The sequence below is a fragment of the Notechis scutatus genome, chromosome 13 (assembly GCF_049901735.1).
Source record: "Notechis scutatus isolate UNSWTSFEM ecotype Mainland chromosome 13, rNotScu1.2, whole genome shotgun sequence".
In the NCBI taxonomy this organism is placed as follows: Eukaryota; Metazoa; Chordata; class Lepidosauria; order Squamata; family Elapidae; genus Notechis; species Notechis scutatus.
The window spans coordinates 4,445,402-4,464,048 of NC_142021.1; the positions used below are offsets into that span (position 1 = coordinate 4,445,402).

At 46.4% G+C, this 18,647-nt stretch overlaps 1 protein-coding gene across 1 annotated transcript in view; it reads right to left on the reverse strand.

The window, feature by feature from the left end:
• Positions 1 to 17,781, reverse strand: part of DDX54 (DEAD-box helicase 54) — a 21,958-nt gene extending 4,177 nt beyond the window's left edge. The window contains exons 1-17 of the mRNA XM_087942783.1: positions 17,635 to 17,781; positions 16,411 to 16,537; positions 14,458 to 14,528; positions 13,247 to 13,435; positions 12,741 to 12,790; positions 11,289 to 11,330; positions 9,352 to 9,447; positions 8,558 to 8,679; positions 7,690 to 7,751; positions 6,569 to 6,700; positions 5,589 to 5,799; positions 5,097 to 5,231; positions 4,302 to 4,523; positions 3,722 to 3,795; positions 2,754 to 2,945; positions 1,498 to 1,646; positions 597 to 710 (exon numbers count right to left, since the gene is read on the reverse strand). Of these exons, the coding sequence (XP_087798909.1) occupies positions 597 to 710; positions 1,498 to 1,646; positions 2,754 to 2,945; positions 3,722 to 3,795; positions 4,302 to 4,523; positions 5,097 to 5,231; positions 5,589 to 5,799; positions 6,569 to 6,700; positions 7,690 to 7,751; positions 8,558 to 8,679; positions 9,352 to 9,447; positions 11,289 to 11,330; positions 12,741 to 12,790; positions 13,247 to 13,435; positions 14,458 to 14,528; positions 16,411 to 16,537; positions 17,635 to 17,712 (2,066 nt within the window). The 5' untranslated portion in view covers positions 17,713 to 17,781. The remainder of the gene's footprint in view (positions 1 to 596; positions 711 to 1,497; positions 1,647 to 2,753; positions 2,946 to 3,721; positions 3,796 to 4,301; positions 4,524 to 5,096; positions 5,232 to 5,588; positions 5,800 to 6,568; positions 6,701 to 7,689; positions 7,752 to 8,557; positions 8,680 to 9,351; positions 9,448 to 11,288; positions 11,331 to 12,740; positions 12,791 to 13,246; positions 13,436 to 14,457; positions 14,529 to 16,410; positions 16,538 to 17,634) is intronic.
• Between the last annotated feature and the right edge of the window lie 866 nt (positions 17,782 to 18,647).

An 18,647-nucleotide genomic window follows, 5' to 3' on the forward strand; every position in this document is an offset into this window, starting at 1 on the left:
TCCATCGGTATTCACCTGGCTAGCGTCCTGTCAGTGTGTGAGAGAGTTGAGGGCTGTTTGGAAACTGAAACAGTATTTGCTGTGTGAGCAAGGAGACAGCAAGGAGCCTGGGCGTGGCTTAGCTCAACTGTTCTGTACTAAAGCTGCTTGCTGCTGTGAAACTGAAACTGAAACTCCTCTGCTTGTGTTTTGCAGTTGGAACAGGTTTCTTTTTTTTCAGGTGGGGAGGGGGAGTAGAACTCCTTAGCATCAGAGCGTGTTAATAATAATAATAATAATAATATAGGAAATACTAACACTCTGATGGTCATTTCGAAAAATCCTTTCTTAGCGAGCCCCTAGAAGCCAAGAGGAACATAGGTGCCAAATTTCAAGTTTGTGGGCTTTACGGTTCTGGAGATTTTGTGATGATGCGTGAGTGCTTTTTCGCTTATATACAGTATATATATAAAATTAAAAAAATAAGACGGCACAATTAAAGGAAGCTGGGGACCAAAGGATCTTTGATTCATGAAGAAGTCTATGTCTTTGGGGAGAAGGAAAGAGGGGAAATCGGCAAAAAAAAAAAAAAATTGCTCAGCGATTGGGTGACTCACCATTTCAAAAGCTTTTTGTTCTTGTTTAGATTCCGGTCCTCGTCACCCATCAAGTCCAGGACAGCCGCCGAGGCCTGCTGTTCAAAGGCGGTGCCTTCCCCTCCAACACAGAGCCTGCAAAATTAGGGGGGGGGGAGGAGGAATATTGTTCAGTCAGTTGCCCTCTTGTGGTTTTGGAGATCCTGCGTAAGACCTGTGGACTTCAACTCCCAGAATCCTCCAGCCTGCATGCTTTGAACCAGGGGTGTCCAACCTTGACAACTTTAAGACTTGTGGACTTCAACTCCCAGAATTCCTCAGCCAGCTTTGCTGGCTGAGAATGTCTGGGAATCTCAGTGCATCACAAGTCTTAAAGTTGCCAGATTTAGCCGCCTGCTAAACCCTGTAGATTTCAACCCCAAAATTAAAGCATGTTTTAAGACCTGTGGGCTTCAATTCCCAGAACCCCCCAGAACTTGTATGCTTTAAAATCTGTGGACTTCAACACCCAGAATCCCCCCAGCTTGCATGCTTTAAACCCGGTAGATTTCAACGCCAAAAATTATAGCATGTTTTAAGACCTGTCGGCTTCAATTCCCAGAATCCCCCAGCGTGCATGCTTTAAGACCTGGCAGCTTCAATTCCCAGAATCCCCCAGCCTACAGGCTTTAAAATCTGTGGACTTCAGCTCCCAGAATCCCCCAGCCTGCATGTTTTAAACCTGGTAGATTTCAACGCCAAAAATTATAGCATGCTTTAAGACCTGTGGGCTTCAATTCCCAGAATCCCCCAGCGTGCATGCTTTAAGACCTGTGGGCTTCAATTCCCAGAATCCCCCAGATCTTGCATGCTTTAAGGCCTGTGAACCTCAACTCCCAGAATTTCCCAGTCAGGAAAAAATTTGGAAAGGTCCTGCACGTACCCCCGTTCTGAAGCAAAGTCCTTGGGTTGGTAAGGGACATAAAACTCCTTAACTTCCTCCGCTGACGGCGTCGTCTTCTTTTTCTTCACTGCTCTACTTTCTGTTGAAGGACGCTTTCGTTTCTTTCCCACCACGCTGGAGAAGACATCCTGGTGTGGAAGTTCAGGAGAACAAATTAAGAGAAAATCCTGGAGAAGAGGAGAACTAGGGGTGACACGATACCAGCCTTCCACTATCTCAGGGGCTGCCCCAAAGAAGAGGGAGTCAAGCTATTCTCCAAAGCACCTGAAGGCAGGACAAGAAACAACGGATGGAAACTAACCAAGGAGAAAAGCAACCGGGAAATTAAGGAGAAACTTCCTAAGAATGAGGACAATTAACCAGGGGAACGGCTTGCCACCAGAAGTTGTGGGTGCTACATCACTGGAAGCTTTTAAGAAGAGACTGGACAGCAATTTGTCTGCCACAGTATAGGGTCTCCTGCTTGAGGGGGGGGGGGGGTTGGACTAGAAGACCTCTAAGGGCCCTTCCAATGATTCCAATGAATTATGTGTCTCAGAGCTGGCTAGATGTCAGGGCTCCAGTAGTTACCCCCATTTAAATCATGAGTCTCTAGCTGGATTTTCAAATGTAAAGATTTATTAGGAGTAAACATGCCGGCATTGCCTGACTCTGAGGCACATCATTCATTGTCACCCTTGACCCTGGTTTGACCCTGGTTTCCCGCCCCCCCCGCCCCACTCCCCTGGGTGTATCATAATTCATATTCTCCACTGAGACACCTCCGTAGCCAAGAATCATCAATCATGCTCTCCCTGTTAGAATTTTGCAGGGCAGAATAAACCTCGGTCGCCTAGAAACTATCTTTGAAAACATTGATGGAATGCAAGTTGCCCACTGCTTCCCCCTCCCTTTCTGCTGGCGACTCTGAAAGACCACGGAAATATTTTTATGAACCCTGGTTCTTCTATCATTCTGTTAAGCCATTAGCTGGCTATGTCCCTCTGAGCAGCACCTCCCTGACTAAAAGGAGCATCACCCTCACGATGCGCGAGAGGTTCGCCTCCCTTGGATGTGAATGAATATAACTTTATTACGGTCTTAGACCAGCCATGGACGTCACTATTTACAATATACATTAAAAAAAAAAAGAATACTGACACGTTATAATTAATAGTGGATAAAAACATCTGTTAAGAAAATACACGTTCTCAAACAGTTAGGGTCCCTCCCTGGTTGATATGAGTTTATGTGACCTGGATGTGGTCTTCTCCGTCTTCCATCGGTTCTTCTCGGACAGCCACGCCTTGAGCTTTCACAGCCGCCAAGGACAGCCGTTCCTCCTGCTTCCGTTGGTGCCGGTCGATGGACTGCCGGTCACGGATCCGTTTGGCCCGCATGACGTCACTGGCCAGGGTTTTGTTGGTGGCGTTGATTTCGAAGATGGTCTATTGAAAAAAGAACAGAAAAAGGCTGGGTGATGTTGAGCCAATCACCAGGAGACTGGGAGATCTAGTCCTGCCTTAGGCAGGAAAGCCGGCTGGGTGACTTTGGGCCAATCAGCAGGAGACTGGGAGTTCTAGTCCCACCTTTGGCATGAAAGCCAGCGAGGTGACTTTGGGCCAATCACCAGGAGACTGGGAGTTCTAGTCTGCTTTAGGCATGGAAGCCAGCTGAATGACTTTGGGCCAATCACCAGGAGACTGGGAGTTCTAGTCCCACCTTAGGCATGAAAGCCAGCTGAATGACTTTGGGCCAATCACCAGGAGACTGGGAGTTCTAGTCCTGCTTTAGGCATGGAAGCCAGCTGGATGACTTTGGGCCAATCGGCAGGAGACTGGGAGTTCTAGTCCCGCCTTAGGCATGACAGCCAGCTGGGTGACTTTGGGCCAATCACCAGGAGACTGGGAGTTCTAGTCCCGCCTTTGGCATAAAAGCCAGCTGGGTGACTTTGGGCCAGTCACCTACCTCAGCCCAACCCACCTCACAGGGTTAGTTTTTGAGAGGAAACAGAAGAAGGAAGTAGCATTGACTGATTAATCCACCTTGACTTATTGACAGAAAGGTGAAATACAAATGAATGAATGAATGAAAATTATAAACTGCTCTCGGCTGCAAAAATTATGGCGGAAGAACAGACCAACCCTACAAGATGTCACAGGACTTCCAAAGGATCACAAAAGCAGAATTGAAACCTGGAACCCAAAGTCCTGGCTACACCTACCGCTTTAGAACGATAATTTTTGATGCTGTCCACAAATTTCAGCTGCGCCATCTCATCCTCCTCAAAACGCAAACCTTAAAAGAGACCAAAAATGAAAGAAGGGTCAACTGTGGTGCTCTAGGAAGCCTATACAACTGGATTCCCACATCCTATTTACTCCTGATTGGAGGAATCCATTGCTCACACATGCATGGACCATTAAGTTCTCTAACCAAAGAGACTAGATTCACGCAAGGCCCAAAGTCCGCCTCAAAATGAGCCAACGATAAAACCAGGTTTCATCCAGTCCTTGAAACAGCATTCCTCAAATTTGGCAATGTTAAGGTGGGTGGACTTCAACTCCCAGAATTCCCCAGCCAGCATGTTTTAAGACGGATGAACTTCAATTCCCAGAATTCCCCAGCCAGCATGTTTTAAGACGGGTGAACTTCAATTCCCAGAATTCCCCAGCCAGGATGCTTTAAGATGGGTGAAGCCTGCTGGCTGGGGTATTCTGGGAGTTGAAGTCCACCCATCTTAACGTGGCCAAAGTTGAGAAGGAACTTCCTTATAGTACTTCACAACATCCGGAAATACTCACTGAAGAGGGGATGAATCCCTACCAGGCTGAACTCCATTTCTTTGACCCTCTTGATGGATTCGGAGGACGAACTTGGCCGGGATTTTTGGTACTGTTTCAGGGCATTGTCGGAGACACGACGGAGGCTCTGCAGGTCAAGGGAACGCTCGTGGTCAGTCTGTAGCAAGCTCTCCTCATCATCTAGGACGATTTGCGGAACACGGCCAAAAACGCCATCTGAATCTGGGAGGGGGACAGGAAAGGAGCTCCATTATTGCCAGAAATTCAGTAAGTCATAAGAGAGAATCGAACTGCTGGCAGTGGGCAGAATCAACCTGCAATACTGCAGACACAAAGGGACGCGGTGGTGCGGTGGCCAAGATGCTGAGCTTGTCGATCAGAAAGGTCAGCGGTTCGGCGGTTCGCATCCCTACGGAGTGAGCTCCCGTTCCTTGTCCCAGCTTCTGCCAACTGAGCAGTTCAAAAGGTGTAAAAAATGCAAGGAGAAAAAATAGGAATCCCTTGGGTGGGAATGTAACAGTGTTGCGTGCGCCTTCGAAGGCGTTTAGTCCTGCCGGCCACATGACCACGGAGACGTCTTCGGACAGCGCTGGCTCTTCGGCTTTGTAACGGAGGTGAGCACCGCCTTAAGAGCCAGAAACGACTAACTGTATGTAGGAGCAAGGGGAACCTTTACTGCATTCTAACCCTTGAGTCACCACGTCTCATGGTCCTGTCACTTTATTCAGCGCCGTTTTATTTATTACTCCAGCCACTAAGCGAACAGTTGTTAAGTTGAGGACTAGCTGTACTTACCTGTGGGCTTCTGATGAGGACTGGCGAAGACCAGTGGCCGTCCCAGAAACAGGTGCAGGTCAAAAACGTAAGGGATCTCATCTGGAGCCACAAGGGAGTAGGCTGTTCCGGTCCTCCCCGCACGAGCCACTCTGCCTATAGGGAGAAGACGAAAAGTCGAAAGGGGTTTTTAAATAAAAAGGACCAAAAAACACACACGCGCACAAAGAAAAAAGACACACACAAAAAAGAACGAAGCGATTTTAGCATGAAACGCAGGGACAGGGAAACAAAAAAACCAAAACCAACCCAACCTACCAAGATTCCCCCCTTTTAAAAAAATAAAATAAGACCCCTGAATAAATGATGTTACCTAGTTGGGTATTGAAACATCTGCAAGAAAACATCCAAGCTCAGAGAACATCAAAGCCCCCACAGTCTCCTCCACCTCCTCCTCTTCTCCACAGCATCATAAAAATAACCCTGGAAGGCTCCAGACTTTAAGAAACTTACCGACGCGGTGCAGGAAAAGCTTAGCCTTGGCTGGGAAGCTGTAGTTAATCACATTATCCAGAAGAGGGATGTCAATCCCGCGAGCAGCGAGATCGGTGACAATCAGCACCGAGCATTTGCCATGAGCAAACTTGCCGATGTTGATTTTGCGAGCCGTCTGGTCCAGAGAGCTGTAGATGTTGGTGCAATTCACCCCCTGCAGGGTCAACAGCTGCAAAAGACACGCATCCGTCATGCCGGGAAAAAGTCAGCAAGCTGTTGTGGCCAGGCAGCCGAATCGGAGGAGGCGTGGGAATCGGGGTCAGAATCCGGATAACCTGGGAGTTCTGAGCGGGAAGAGGGAATGGAGCTGGCAGAGAGAGAGAGGGAGAGGGAGGGAGAGGGAGGGAGGTAGCCTGGGCCGCCCGTCAGCCCTCAGATGGAAAGTCAACAGCCCCCAGGTCTGGAGGTGGCTGATGAGGAAGAGGAGGAACAGCTGGGCCCAGTGCCTGACTGCAGACGCACAGAAGGCAGAGAGGAGAGGAGAGCAGTGGAAATCTATGGGCCGGACCTTGGGACGGAAGAGATTTGCTTAACCACCAGGTACTAATTTAGTAACTGCAATGATTTCCTTAACCGCTCTTGCAAGAAAACTCATAAAATGGGGCAAAACTCACTCAGCAACATACATTTTGGGCTCGATTGTTGTTTTAAGTCGAGGACTGTAATTTCAAACGGTTATTGGATGAATGCTGTCAGTCAAGAACTACCTGAATGGGGTTTTTTTTTCTCCTCCCTTTCCCTTCCCTTTTTTAATTTCCTTAGGGCATACATTTTAGTTCTCACCTGGGCACCGAGAGAAAACTCCAAACTCCTACGGGGGAAAAAAAATGCCCCCGTTCCCCAGATTTTGTGCAAGAAATCCGCTGTAAGTCTGAACGGTGTTGCTACGTGGACCCTCGTTAGGCGAGAACTACAAACCCTCTTTGTAGGGCACATACCTCCTTCAGGTATTCTGTGTGATGTTTGGTGGCCACAAACACAATGGTCTGGTCTTGTGGCTTGACCACTGTTCTCAGCAGATGCAAGAGAAGGGCGGGCTTGTCGTCAGCTCGCACGTGAAAAAACGAGAGCTAGGGAAAAGGAGGTCAGGACACAGGATCACAAGGCTGGAAGGGACCTGGGGAGGACTTCTAGTCCAACCCCATGCTTATAAGGCAGGAGACCTTATACCAGTGGTGGCTAACCTTTTGGGGGCTCCTGTGCCCAAAATTTTGTGCGTGCTAGCACGCACACTCACATGCCAGCACCCAGAATGCAATGCACATGCACCACACCACCTGCGCATGCGCGCGCCATCCCCACCCCCCCCCTTACCTGCACTGTGCCTCACAGCTGATTTTCCAGCTGGTTTGAGGCCTTTTTTGGCCTCCCAGAGGCTTGGGAAAAGCAAGGCTTTTCAGGCCAAATAATAGGCCTGTTTCATCACTTCTGGTATTACAGGAAGTCACAAAATGGGCCTATTATTCGGCCATAACAAATAAATAGCCTACATCAAAATAAGGTGTCAACTCTGAAACTGGTCTGACTTGAGGCCATCTAGGACACGGGGGGGCTCAGTGGCTAAGATGCTGAGCTTGTCGATCAGAAAAGGTCGGCAGTTCGAATCCCTAGTGCCCCCCCGTTCCTTGTCCCAGCTTCTACCAGCATAGCAGTTTGAAAGCACGTAAAAAAATGCAAGTAGCAAAATAGGGGCCACTTTGGTGGGAAGGGAACAGCGTTCCGTGCGCCTTTGGCGTTTAGTCCTGCCGGCCACATGACCACGGAGACGTCTTCGGACAGCGCTGGCTCTTCAGCTTTGTCCTGGAAATGAGGACCGCCCCACTAGAGCCAGAAACGTCTAGCACATATGTGCGAGGGGAACCTTTACCTTTTATTTAACAATCAATTGCTCTCTTTTAATTTTCTTCCTTCCTGGAGAGGTTATCTCAACAACCAGGAACAACCGTATTTTTTTGAACTTTTTTTAAAAAAAAAAGATCCCAGAAACCCAAGCCTCCTACTGAATCATCTCTACCCTATCCCAAGTGGGCCGTTATAAGGAGATGTTGACCGTTCCTACCTTGAGTTGCTCGCTCAGCTTGGATTCCACATCCAGTCGGATCAATACCGGCTCTGTGAGACCTAAGAGAAAGAGGAACGGACGGTCAAGTCGCTGGGCGCGAGCAGACCCTACGATGGAACGGTTTCAAGTCAAGGGCGGGTCAGCACGAAGAACAGACGGCAGGTCCTAAAATGGATCCCACTTGATCAAAAGCATCCATGAAAGAGACCTATAACAAGATGGACCAGTGGGCTTCAGCAGGTAGAGCAGGCCCAATTGGCCAAAGAAAGCCCCAGGACCATCTGGATTGGAAACAGGCCGAAGAGGCCTTCATCCCACAACAGATGGACAACGGCTACCATGAGGGTGATGAGACTCTATATATGTCTACTTCTCTTCGGTCATGCTCTCATCGTCATCATCGTTTAATGAACCCATAATCCCTTGCGGAGTGGAGTCTGAGCAACTGAATGGAGCTAGCAGTGTGTTTTATTGGCCGGATGCCTTTCTTGTCGCCAATACGGAGTTTTGTTCAGCAGATAATAGTTTCATTGTGCCCAGAGAGAAATATCTGCCTCTACCTAGGATTGAACTCACAGCCTCCTGATTGTCAGGGGAGAGCTCCACCTCTAGGCCACGCTCTCATCATATGCTGCACAGTAATAATTTTGGCAGTCTACATGTTACTCAACCCAGTTTCAAGAACCATGTATCCGTTTCAAGGCACAGAATGCAGGCAAAGAGGAAGAAGATGAGATGATCTCAGCTTGTATCAAGCCAAGAAAGAGACTCATGTCAGAAAGAACCCCAATACGTTCCTCTACGTTACGTCCAGCTCCCCAACCACCCCACGAGAAAACAATCACAGCCTGGACCATCTTCTCACCGGCTTGAGCGAACTCCACAAGAAGTTTTGGCAAGGTGGCAGAGAAGAGCAGCGTCTGGCGGCCGTCAGGCAGCCTGGAGACGATCTCCTTCAGCTGTTCGGCAAAGCCCATCTCAAACAACCTGGTAGGGTGAGAGAAGAACAGGGCCTTGAAACAGATTCTGTAGGAGATCCAGACAGCCTTGGTGTCAACTCGTAAAGCATTCCTCTGCCTGTTTCCGAGTAGCCATAAGCGGGGGGGGGACCTGAAAGAGCAGTACGGCAATTAAAACCAGAGCTACATTCCACGCTTATCTTACAAAGATTGTAGCCTAGGCTACTGGATCTTCTTCCCATGAAAATCCTTCATCGGGAAATGTGATTGATGACACCAGCCTGGCTTCGCTGGAGAATCTGATTTATGACACACCCGGGGGGGGGGGGAATAGGGTCACAGGTGACCCTAAATTACGTGTGGCAGAGTGGGCTACCTATGGGTTAATGCCAACATGTTGTTCCTAATAAATCTTTTTGGATTCTTTTGAAGCTTGGCTCAAGGCTCATGATTTAATTAGGGCAATCGCCGGAATCCTGACACTCAAGATTCCTGCACCGCTGCCAAAAATCCAGCGTGAGAAAGCCTTTTTGGGGGGTTGCTCACATCTTCAAATGGTCTCTAAGTGAGGACTGTATACGAGCAAACTATGAGGTTGAGTTTTGGGGGCGGGGGGAGTTATTGGCAAGGAATAGCGTCTCACCCCCAAGATGGAGGAACCCAGGAGTCCCCTAATGGAGGGTTGGGAAGAACGGCTCACCTGTCTGCTTCGTCAAAGACCACGTACTCCACACTGTGCAACTGCAGTTTCATCTCGACAGCTACGTGCATCAACCGGCCAGGGGTTGCAATGATTCTGCACAAAAAAGCACAAGGCACAGATTCAAGGGCCAATTCTTTCTCTCGCCTAATTGAGGCAAAAGTGGGCTGCATGGATGCTTCCCCCCCCCGCTTCCAATTCATTTATTTGTTTAATGATTCCACTGACGGGCTCCAAGTGAACTTGCTTTACAGGTGGATCTCTGGTAGAGGGGACCGCCTATCAGGCTCCGGGTTCACTCGGAGCCCTTCAGCTCCAAATATGCTGCGCAGCAAGTCAGCTTGGCCATATCACCTTATCTCTACCGCTGCTGGATCTGCATTTCTGCTTGTGTGCTGGCCGATGGCTTTGGAATGACTCAGCAGAGCTGAGGATGGATTCTGCAACAACTACGGGGAAGGAGGATGGATTCTGCAGCAACTGCGGGGCTGCTGGAAATGGCTCTTTTTATGTATTGATGTGGTGCATATTGTTAAATGGGGGTTGGGGCACATATAGGTGGTAGTTAAGCCTTAGGTTAAAACATGGTGAAGGCGGCACCAGGTGGGGATCAGTTAGTGAGGGTAGGGATGTAGACATGTTATAGCGTTAACAGCATTTAGGGATAATGGGTTAGGCGTAGCCAGAATTAGAACTGCGTATAGGCCTGGGTGTGGTGGGGTGTGTCTCATGATAAGTGTAATAAAAGGAAAGGGAGCAAACTCGAACCCAACTCTAACCTGGTCTGGCTTTTAGCCATTTTTGTCAGAGAAGAGTGTTTGTTGTTTGCTGAGCTAATGAATAAACCACCATTGCACGACAAAGGAGCTGGAGTTTGTATTCATTTCAGGACAAATCTTCAATACTCCAGGACTGGCTGAGGTCCACTTAATCAGTGGAACGGTTTGCCTTCAGAAGTTGTGGGTACTCCATCCCTGGAGGCTTTTAAAGAAGAGTTTGGACAGCCCATTTGTGTGAAATGGCATAGGGCAGGGGTCGGCACCTTAAACACTCCAAGAGCCATTTGGACCTGTTTCTCAACAGAATGTCAACTCATAAAAACATTCCTATGCCTGTTTTAGTAGTTGCCACAAAAAGTACATTCCAACTCTTTATCTTTAAAAGATTGTAACTAAAATACCGGGAGTTTTTGCCCGCGAATATATTTAATTTGGAGAACATGAATGATGACACTCAGCCCGTGAAGGTGCTCAGTTGGAGAATCTGACTTATGACACCACCCTGGGGGGAGGGGGGAAACAGGGTCACAGGGGACTGTAAATCATGTATGCCAGAGTTGGCTTCATACAGGGCAGTGCCCGTATGTTGCTTCTAATGAATCCCTTGGAGTTTTTGAAGCTTGGCTCGAGAATCATGATTTAATTAGGGTGATTGCTGGAATCCTGACACAGAAAACACCGGGAGCCACAAAACCCTTCCTGTGCTTGACTGTTTACCCGAGCGGCCGCAAAACTAGGCATCTGTAGTTGAATTAGATGTTCTGTTTTCTTCTGAAACTTTTCTTTTTGGGGATTTATCCATGGCTGGCCAACAGGGGGTCGAAAAGCTCAATAAAATCGAATCCCGGTGGGTGTCACACATTGGTGGTTGCGACCAATATTTCGAGCGACAGGCAGCCGCTAGCAGAGAGATGGAAAGAGCCTCATGCGGCTCCAGAGCTGCAGGTTGCTGACCCCTGGCTATAGGGTCTCCTGCCTGAGCTGGGAGTTGGACTAGAAGACCTCCAAGCCCCCTTCCAGCCCTAGGATTATACTGTGCTAAGTGTGGGCGCTCCCTACTGGAAAGCATCGCCTCCATTTGCAGAGACAGCAAGCTTTTAGCCACCATCGCCTACATTAAGGCCTGCATCGGATGTCCGACCGAAAATCCAGACTTACATGTCAGGGTTCTCGTGCAAAGCAGCAAATTGATCTTCCATCCTAGAAGGAAGAAAGAAGAAGGGAAAAAAACAAAACAATTCAGAGGCTATTTAAGGAGAGAAGACTCGCGTGGTGAGGCAGACAAGCGGTTGAAAAAGTGACACCCCCGTTTCCCCAAAAATAGGACCTACCCTGACAGTAAGTCCTAGCTTGATTTTTACATGTGCGCCCAATATAAGCCCTACTCCCAAAATAAGCCCTAATTAAGATCCCACCCACTCAAGTGCAGAAGTAAAAATTAAACCAGGGTGGGGATGGTGGAGCTGCCCTACTACTTACTTTGGACAGTTGGAGCCAGGCCTTGCGCACCCTGACACCTGCCTTGCCAGCCCATTTCTTCTGTAGCCAGCAAGGTTGGCAAGGCTTTCCTGAAAGCCTCTGTAGCTGATAATAAAGCTCTGGATCGATCCTGAAAGCCTTGCCAGCCACAGAAGAAGAAGTTCCTGAAGGCCTTGGACCGCGAAAAGGAGGCCAGGGGTGATGCACACAAGTGAGGTTAGTCAGTGGATGACATCCCCCCCAAAATAAGACCTGGTGCCTTTTAGGTGGCAAAAAAATATAAGACAAGGTCTTATTTTGGGGGGAAACATGGTAAATGAATAAAATGTAGTTTTGAACAAGGAACTGGCCCAATACAGCCCTTAAAAACTATTAGATCCAGAGGGAGGGGAAAAAAACCCCAGGAAGAGACAGATTTATCCCTTCCCTTTGTTGTAATGTCATGAATCTTGATAAGTTGCCTTATTTCAATGCATATTTCTACACGGTAATGTTTCCAAAACATGATCAACAATTATTCACATTCTATCAGCTAGAAAGCTTAAAGCACTGAAATGTAAACGTAAATGTAAAAAATAAAATGCAAAAGACATGTAAACATTCAATCAGTATAAATTGCAATTTTAAGGTGTCAATATGACAGGCATAAGATTAATTTTTCACCTAAAGTATGACATTTAAAAAAAAACCTGCTGCAATTAACACACACACACAAAATATATTATATATATATATATATATATATATATATATATATATATATATATATATATATATATATATATATATATATATATATATATATATATATATATATATATATAAAATTAGTGAACAGATAAATCAAAAACAAAGTTAAACTTCCTTATCATTTCTGGCAATGCTAAACTCAGTGCTGTATCTTCTCTATCCAATCTTGCCAATGGTCAAAGATAATTTATACATACATTCCGACTTCTGGCTACAGAGAAGCAGATCAATTAAAAATTATTATATATTTTAAACCGTGAAATGAAGAACAATTAAAGACAAATAGGTAAAGCACTGTGAAGCGGTACGTAAGTCTAAGTGCTTATTGAGCATCAACGCACATTTGTGCACCTAAAGCATGCATGTCAATACACAACTGACCTGTCACCTCCGAGAATCAGAGCGGTTTTTAAGCCGGTAAACCGACCCAGCTGCAGGAAAAAGAGGAAGGAGAATTGAATGCCAAGTTAATTCCAAAAAAAGGAGAATCTTTGTAGCTCAGGGTTGAAATGAGGGGTTTCTAGGGCTGAGTTTGGTTGCTTTCTTGCAGACGTTTCATTACCCAACATCATCAGTACTACAAGGGAATGGGGTTTGCGGAGAGGAGGAGAAGGAAAGGGGAGGAGGATTGTTGAGTCCTTGGTGGTTATTTCCTTACCCAACTAGGTAACATCATCCAGGCTAGAAGGGAGTGGTGTTTATAAGGGGGAGGGGGAGGAGGAAGAGGACTGTAGTCCTTATGCCCTCTGAGCTTTATAGTTTTCATGCAGACATTTTCTTACCCAACTAAGTAGCATCATCAGTGCTAATCAGGCTGAAGTCCAGCCCCCAAGGGGCCGTGGTTGAGTTCCCCAGTGCCCACTTCTCCCTCTGATTTTTGAAAGTACCTCTTTGGTGAATTTAAGAGTCTGCAGAGCAAGTTCTCGGGTTGGAGACAGGACGAGAGCTCGGGCTCCTGTCTTGGCACAGCGGGCTTTCAATTTCTCCAGCATGGGAATCAGAAAACAGGCCGTTTTCCCGCTTCCGGTCCTCGCCATGGCCACCACATCCTTGCCGTCCAAGATCAAAGGAATGGTCTGCAGAAGAAGCCGACTTCCAAGTGAGGAAAGAGGAGGGAAATCCAACAGCCACACTGCCCAGTTTTTAAATCACAGCTTTACAAATAACCCAGGTAGTTAAGGGAGAAATCACAGAATAAGGGAGTTAGAAGGAACCTTGGAGGCCTTCTAGTCCAACCCCCCCACCCTTGGTCAAGCAGGAGAGTCTCTGCCATTCTGGCCAGGCTGCCCAGTCTCTTCTTAAAAGCCTCCAAGTGATGGAGCTGTGATGACCTGGAGCCTGACACAAAAATAACCAAGTCACAAAAATAGAAGAAAGTCCCTTTAATGCCTCTAACGTGGCCCCAGTGTCCAGTTATCCTCGGCTGGATATCAAACTCTTAAAGAAAACAGTTTACGGAGGGAGTAAATGCAGTCCTCACCCAAAGTAAACTTAATTCAAAAACAAAAAACCCAACACAAACTACACTGAAGGAATGACTATACGGCAGGCAAGGATGATTAATTGCAGACTTCTATCTGATAATGCAGCAACCACCGTTGGGAGGAACCCAAAACACAGATAAGCTCCGACTAGAAGGCACACTTTTGCTTCCAGCAACTTTGCCATGCACAGTTTGTCCTTTTAAACAGTCCTCCCAGCTGCAGCCCATGAAGGGGATCAGGGCCCCTTCCTCCCCCATAGATCACGCCGCTCATGTTTCTCCCTTATCTGCTCCTCCCTGCGTGCCCTAGGATGAAGAGGGCCTGGGCCTTCCTCTGAATGCCCATCTGGCCTGTGCCCTTCTCCCCAGTTTCCTCCACAACCACCGTATAAATTTTGATAAAGCATACAGGAAACTAGGCCCTTCAAGGCCATCCCAAGAGGAGAAGACATTCTTTCTACGTTTCTCTCTCGCTAACACTGTTCCAGTCCTTTTTCTCACTAATGGATAGATGATTTAGGGTCCGTTTCATGGATCTGACCGAACAGAATTCGAGGAGGAAGAAAAAAACATGATTCTAAAGAAGTTTGGGTGAGGGGCTTCCCGTGTTCTCACCTTCCTCTGGATGGGCGTGGGTATTTTGTACCCTTTTTTCATAATTCCTTTGAACACCGGATAGCCGAGACCTGGGGGAGCGAGAAAACCAAGGTAAGAGATGTTTTCCCTTTTTGTTCTTTACAAGCTCAAGAGAGACACTTCTTAGGTCTTCCTAGCACGCCAGCAAGTTGCAAAGATGGAAGAAATTAAGAAAAGGGGGTTATTGAATCTTGGGACCTCTGTTTTGATCTAGGCTTCCCAAAATCGCGAAGCAGACTCCTCTGTCCTGACCAAAAAAAAAAACCCTTTTATTTAGTTTACAGTGAATTCCTCTCCAGCAAAGTCCCGGCCAACAAGTCTTTCAAGAGATTTTACAACTACAGATCTTTATCAAGCTTGGAGAGTTGCCAGGCCGATAGCTTCCAAACGCCACGCTGGAGCAGAAAATACTTGGCAAGGAGTCATGAACAGATCTTCACTCTAATGAATTGAACTAATTGTCTCCTGCAAAACCTCACTCCCCTTTCGCTCCTTTTTATTCCCTATGGGAGGGGCCTTCACTGTCCACCTGTGGCTTTACTCCCGAGTTGACCTTTGTTCCTTAGCTGTTCCCTTCTCCTGGCAGCTCTGTGCATGCGCACACCGGGAACAGGTTCCAGCTGTTCTTCTTCCCCATTGATCTCCGACTCCAAAGGCAGCTGAGCCTTCCCCAGACTCCAGGACTGGCCCATGTTCCTCCCCAACCTCCTCATTGTTCGAGTATGCTGCCAGCTCTGCTGGCGGGCCACGACAACCACAGCAATGGTCATAAGTATGAACCAGTTGCCAAGCTTCTGATTATGGGGGTGTTGTAATGGTCGTAACTATGAAAAACAGCCCTAAGTCACTTTTTTCCCCAGTGCCGTTGTAACTTTGAACGGTCACTAAACGAAGCGTTGTAACTTAAGGACAACCTGTATGGCCTTGTCTTCCATTTTCTATGTCTCCTACACTCTCTGTAGTTGTATGGGGAGCAACATGGGGACAGTCAGTGAGAAGAGGCAGGTTGGGTCTGGCAGCTGCATTTGTGGCCTCCGTCCAAGAGACTATCGGACAAGATGACCTAGGGGGCAGAAAGATGCCAAAAGGATCTATCTATCTATCTATCTATTTATCTATCTATCTATCTATCTATCATCTCCTGCCGTTATTATTTTTATTAATTTTGTCATGTTTTATCTCTATCTATCAATCAATAATTTCTCTCTGTTCTATTCTCTTTCTCTCCTCTATCTCTATGTAATCTATCCATCTCTATATCTATTTATCTATCATCTCATACCTTTATTATTTTTATTTTTGTTATGTTTTATCCCTATTTATCTATCAATCAATAATTTTCCTATCTCTCTGTTATCTATTCTCTCTCATCTATCTCTATCTAATCTATCCATCTCTATCTATCTATCTAATCTAATCTATCTATCTAATCTATCCATCTATATCTACAGTATCTATCATCTATGTATCTCTTGCCTTTATTATTTTTATTAATTTTGTCATGTTTTATCTCTATCTATCAATCAATAATTTCTCTCTCTGTTCTATTCTCTTTCTCTCATCTATCTATCTCTATGTAATCTATCCATCTCTATATCTATCTATCATCTCATACCTTTATTTTTATTTTTGTTATGTTTTATCTCTATTTATCTATCAATCAATAATTTTCCTATCTCTCTGTTATCTATTCTCTCTCATCTATCTATCTCTATCTAATCTATCCATCTATCCATCTATCCATCTATCCATCTATCTATCTATCCATCTATCCATCCATCCATCCATCCATCCATGTAATTTGCTAACTCTTTATTTAAAGTAAATTTGTCTATCAGTGACCGCATGACCTCTGTAGTTGCCACAAGCTAAGTAATAAATAAAAAGTTATCACTCCCTTTAAAACATCCACTTCAGAACTCCTTAACTTACCCATGGACTGGAAACCTCCCGATTTCTTCTTTTTCTTGTTCTGGGCACGAACCATTTCCTGGGTATCGAACTCAACATCGGAAGCACCATCAGACTTGGAGAAAGCAGTTTCTGGCATCTCGTAGTCCTTTAAACAGAAATAAGGAAAAATGGAAATTTTCAGATCTGGGCTGCTGGGAGGGTCTCCAGTAGGCACACTCAGTTCTTCTCTCCTCGCAACATACTAGGGGTGACTGTGACTGGTTGGTGGGGACTTGGAAAGGCTCCTAAATTGATATCGTTTGGGGGTTTTCACCGAACTGCACCCAGATCACGTGAAGTATTATTAGCATTTTATAAAGCCTTAGTAAGAGCACACTTGGAATATTGCATCTAGTTTTGGTCGCCACATGACAAAAAAGATGTTCGAGACTTTGGGGGGAAAAAAGTGCAAAGAACAGCAACGAAGATGATTCAAGGCCTGGAGGCTAAAACATACCAAGAACGGTTGCAGGATTCGGGTATGGCCAGTGTAGAGAAAATAAGGATTAGAGGGGCGACATGATAGCAGTCTTCCAATATTTGAGGGGCTGCCCCAAAGAGGAGGGGGTCAACTTATTTTCCAAAGCACCCAAAGTCAGGACAAGAAGCAATGGATGGAAACTAACCAAAGAGAGAAGCAACTTGGAATTAAAAAGAAACTTCCTAAGAATGAGGACAATTAACCAGGGGAACAGCTTGCCACAAGAAATTGTGAGTAGCTCCATCCCTGGAGGTTTTTAAGAAGAGACTGGACAGCCAATTGTCTGAAATGGTATAAGTTCTACTGCTTAAGCAGGGGGCTGGACTAGAAGGCCTCCAAGATCCCTTCCAGTTCCATTCTGATTGATTGATTGATTGATATCCAGCTTTCCCTTCTGGAGCAAAGATGCAACCCTTTCACTATCCATTTGTAGGGTCCCACCTACAAGTCTCAGGAGGTGCATCTCCCCCAGATGTTCTTAAACTACAACTCCCAGCATGCTTCCTTCGCACACATGCTCAGAGTGGGCAACCTCTGGGGAAAGCCACAGATGTGATCCCGGGCAGCCCCCCACCCCTTTATGCTTCCCCCAGCCCGACTCTTTCCAGAGTCCATGGACTCCAGGTCCCATGCTATGGCTGGGGATGATGGGAACTTGGACTGCAGTTCCCATGCTATAGCTGGGGATGATGGGAACGCTAGTCCAGCCCATCTTCCCCTACCTGATCCTCGTCGGGCTCCCGGGTTTTGCACCAACGCTGCTTTTTCCTCCTCCGACCCGACCCAAAAGCCGGAGCCATCGCAGCTGATTCCTGGCAGGCGAAGCCACGTGCGCTAAACAGGAAGTACCGCGGGGCGGGGTTTGGAGGAGAGCCGGTCTCTGATTGGTGCATCGGTGGGCGGGTCCCGTTGCGAAGTCCCGCCTGCGCGCTTGCGTTAAGCCCGGGGATGGCTAGCCTCGCGGTCAATCCGAAGGCGGAAGGGAAAAGGAGCTTCCGTAGAGAAACGAAAGGGAAAACCTGCAGAATCGTCTCTTCTTCCGATTTGGGAAGGCACTTTCGGGTTCGCTCAGCACCTCCTGGGTGCCTTTGAATCGCCTTTCTTCGGCGGGGCTTTTTCGTTCTTGCTTAGAAATTTCAGGGTTCAGTTTTGGAATAAGTATATGCAGTATGTATTTGTACATATATGTGTATAAGAGGCTGGGTTGGTGGAAGGGTGGAAGCAAAGAAACAAAAAGAGAGAGAGAGAGAGGAAGGAAAGGAAAGGAAAGGAAAGGAAAGGAAAGGAAAGGAAAGAAAGAAAGAAAGAAAGAAAGAAAGAAAGAAAGAAAGAAAGAAAGAAAGAAAGAAAGAAAGGAGAATTAAGGCATATACATACATACATCATCGTTTTAGCCACTCTGTCCACTTGAAGGCCCCTTCCTCCTATATATTGATGTATGGATGCATATATAAATTTCTGCATATTCGTCTGCATGCATACAATATTTCTGAAACAAACTGATTCTTAAACAGTACGTACATTTGCACACTATACAGCGCATATGGTAATATGCATGTAATTTAGGGAATATGGGCTGGTAAAAGGGAAGTTTGTTTGTGTGTGTATGAATAGATATATAATATAGAGATAGAGAATGATAGAAATAGAATAGATATATAGACAAATAATGATGATGGATGGATGGATAGACAGATAAATGGATAGATAAATGGATAGTTAAATGGATAGATGA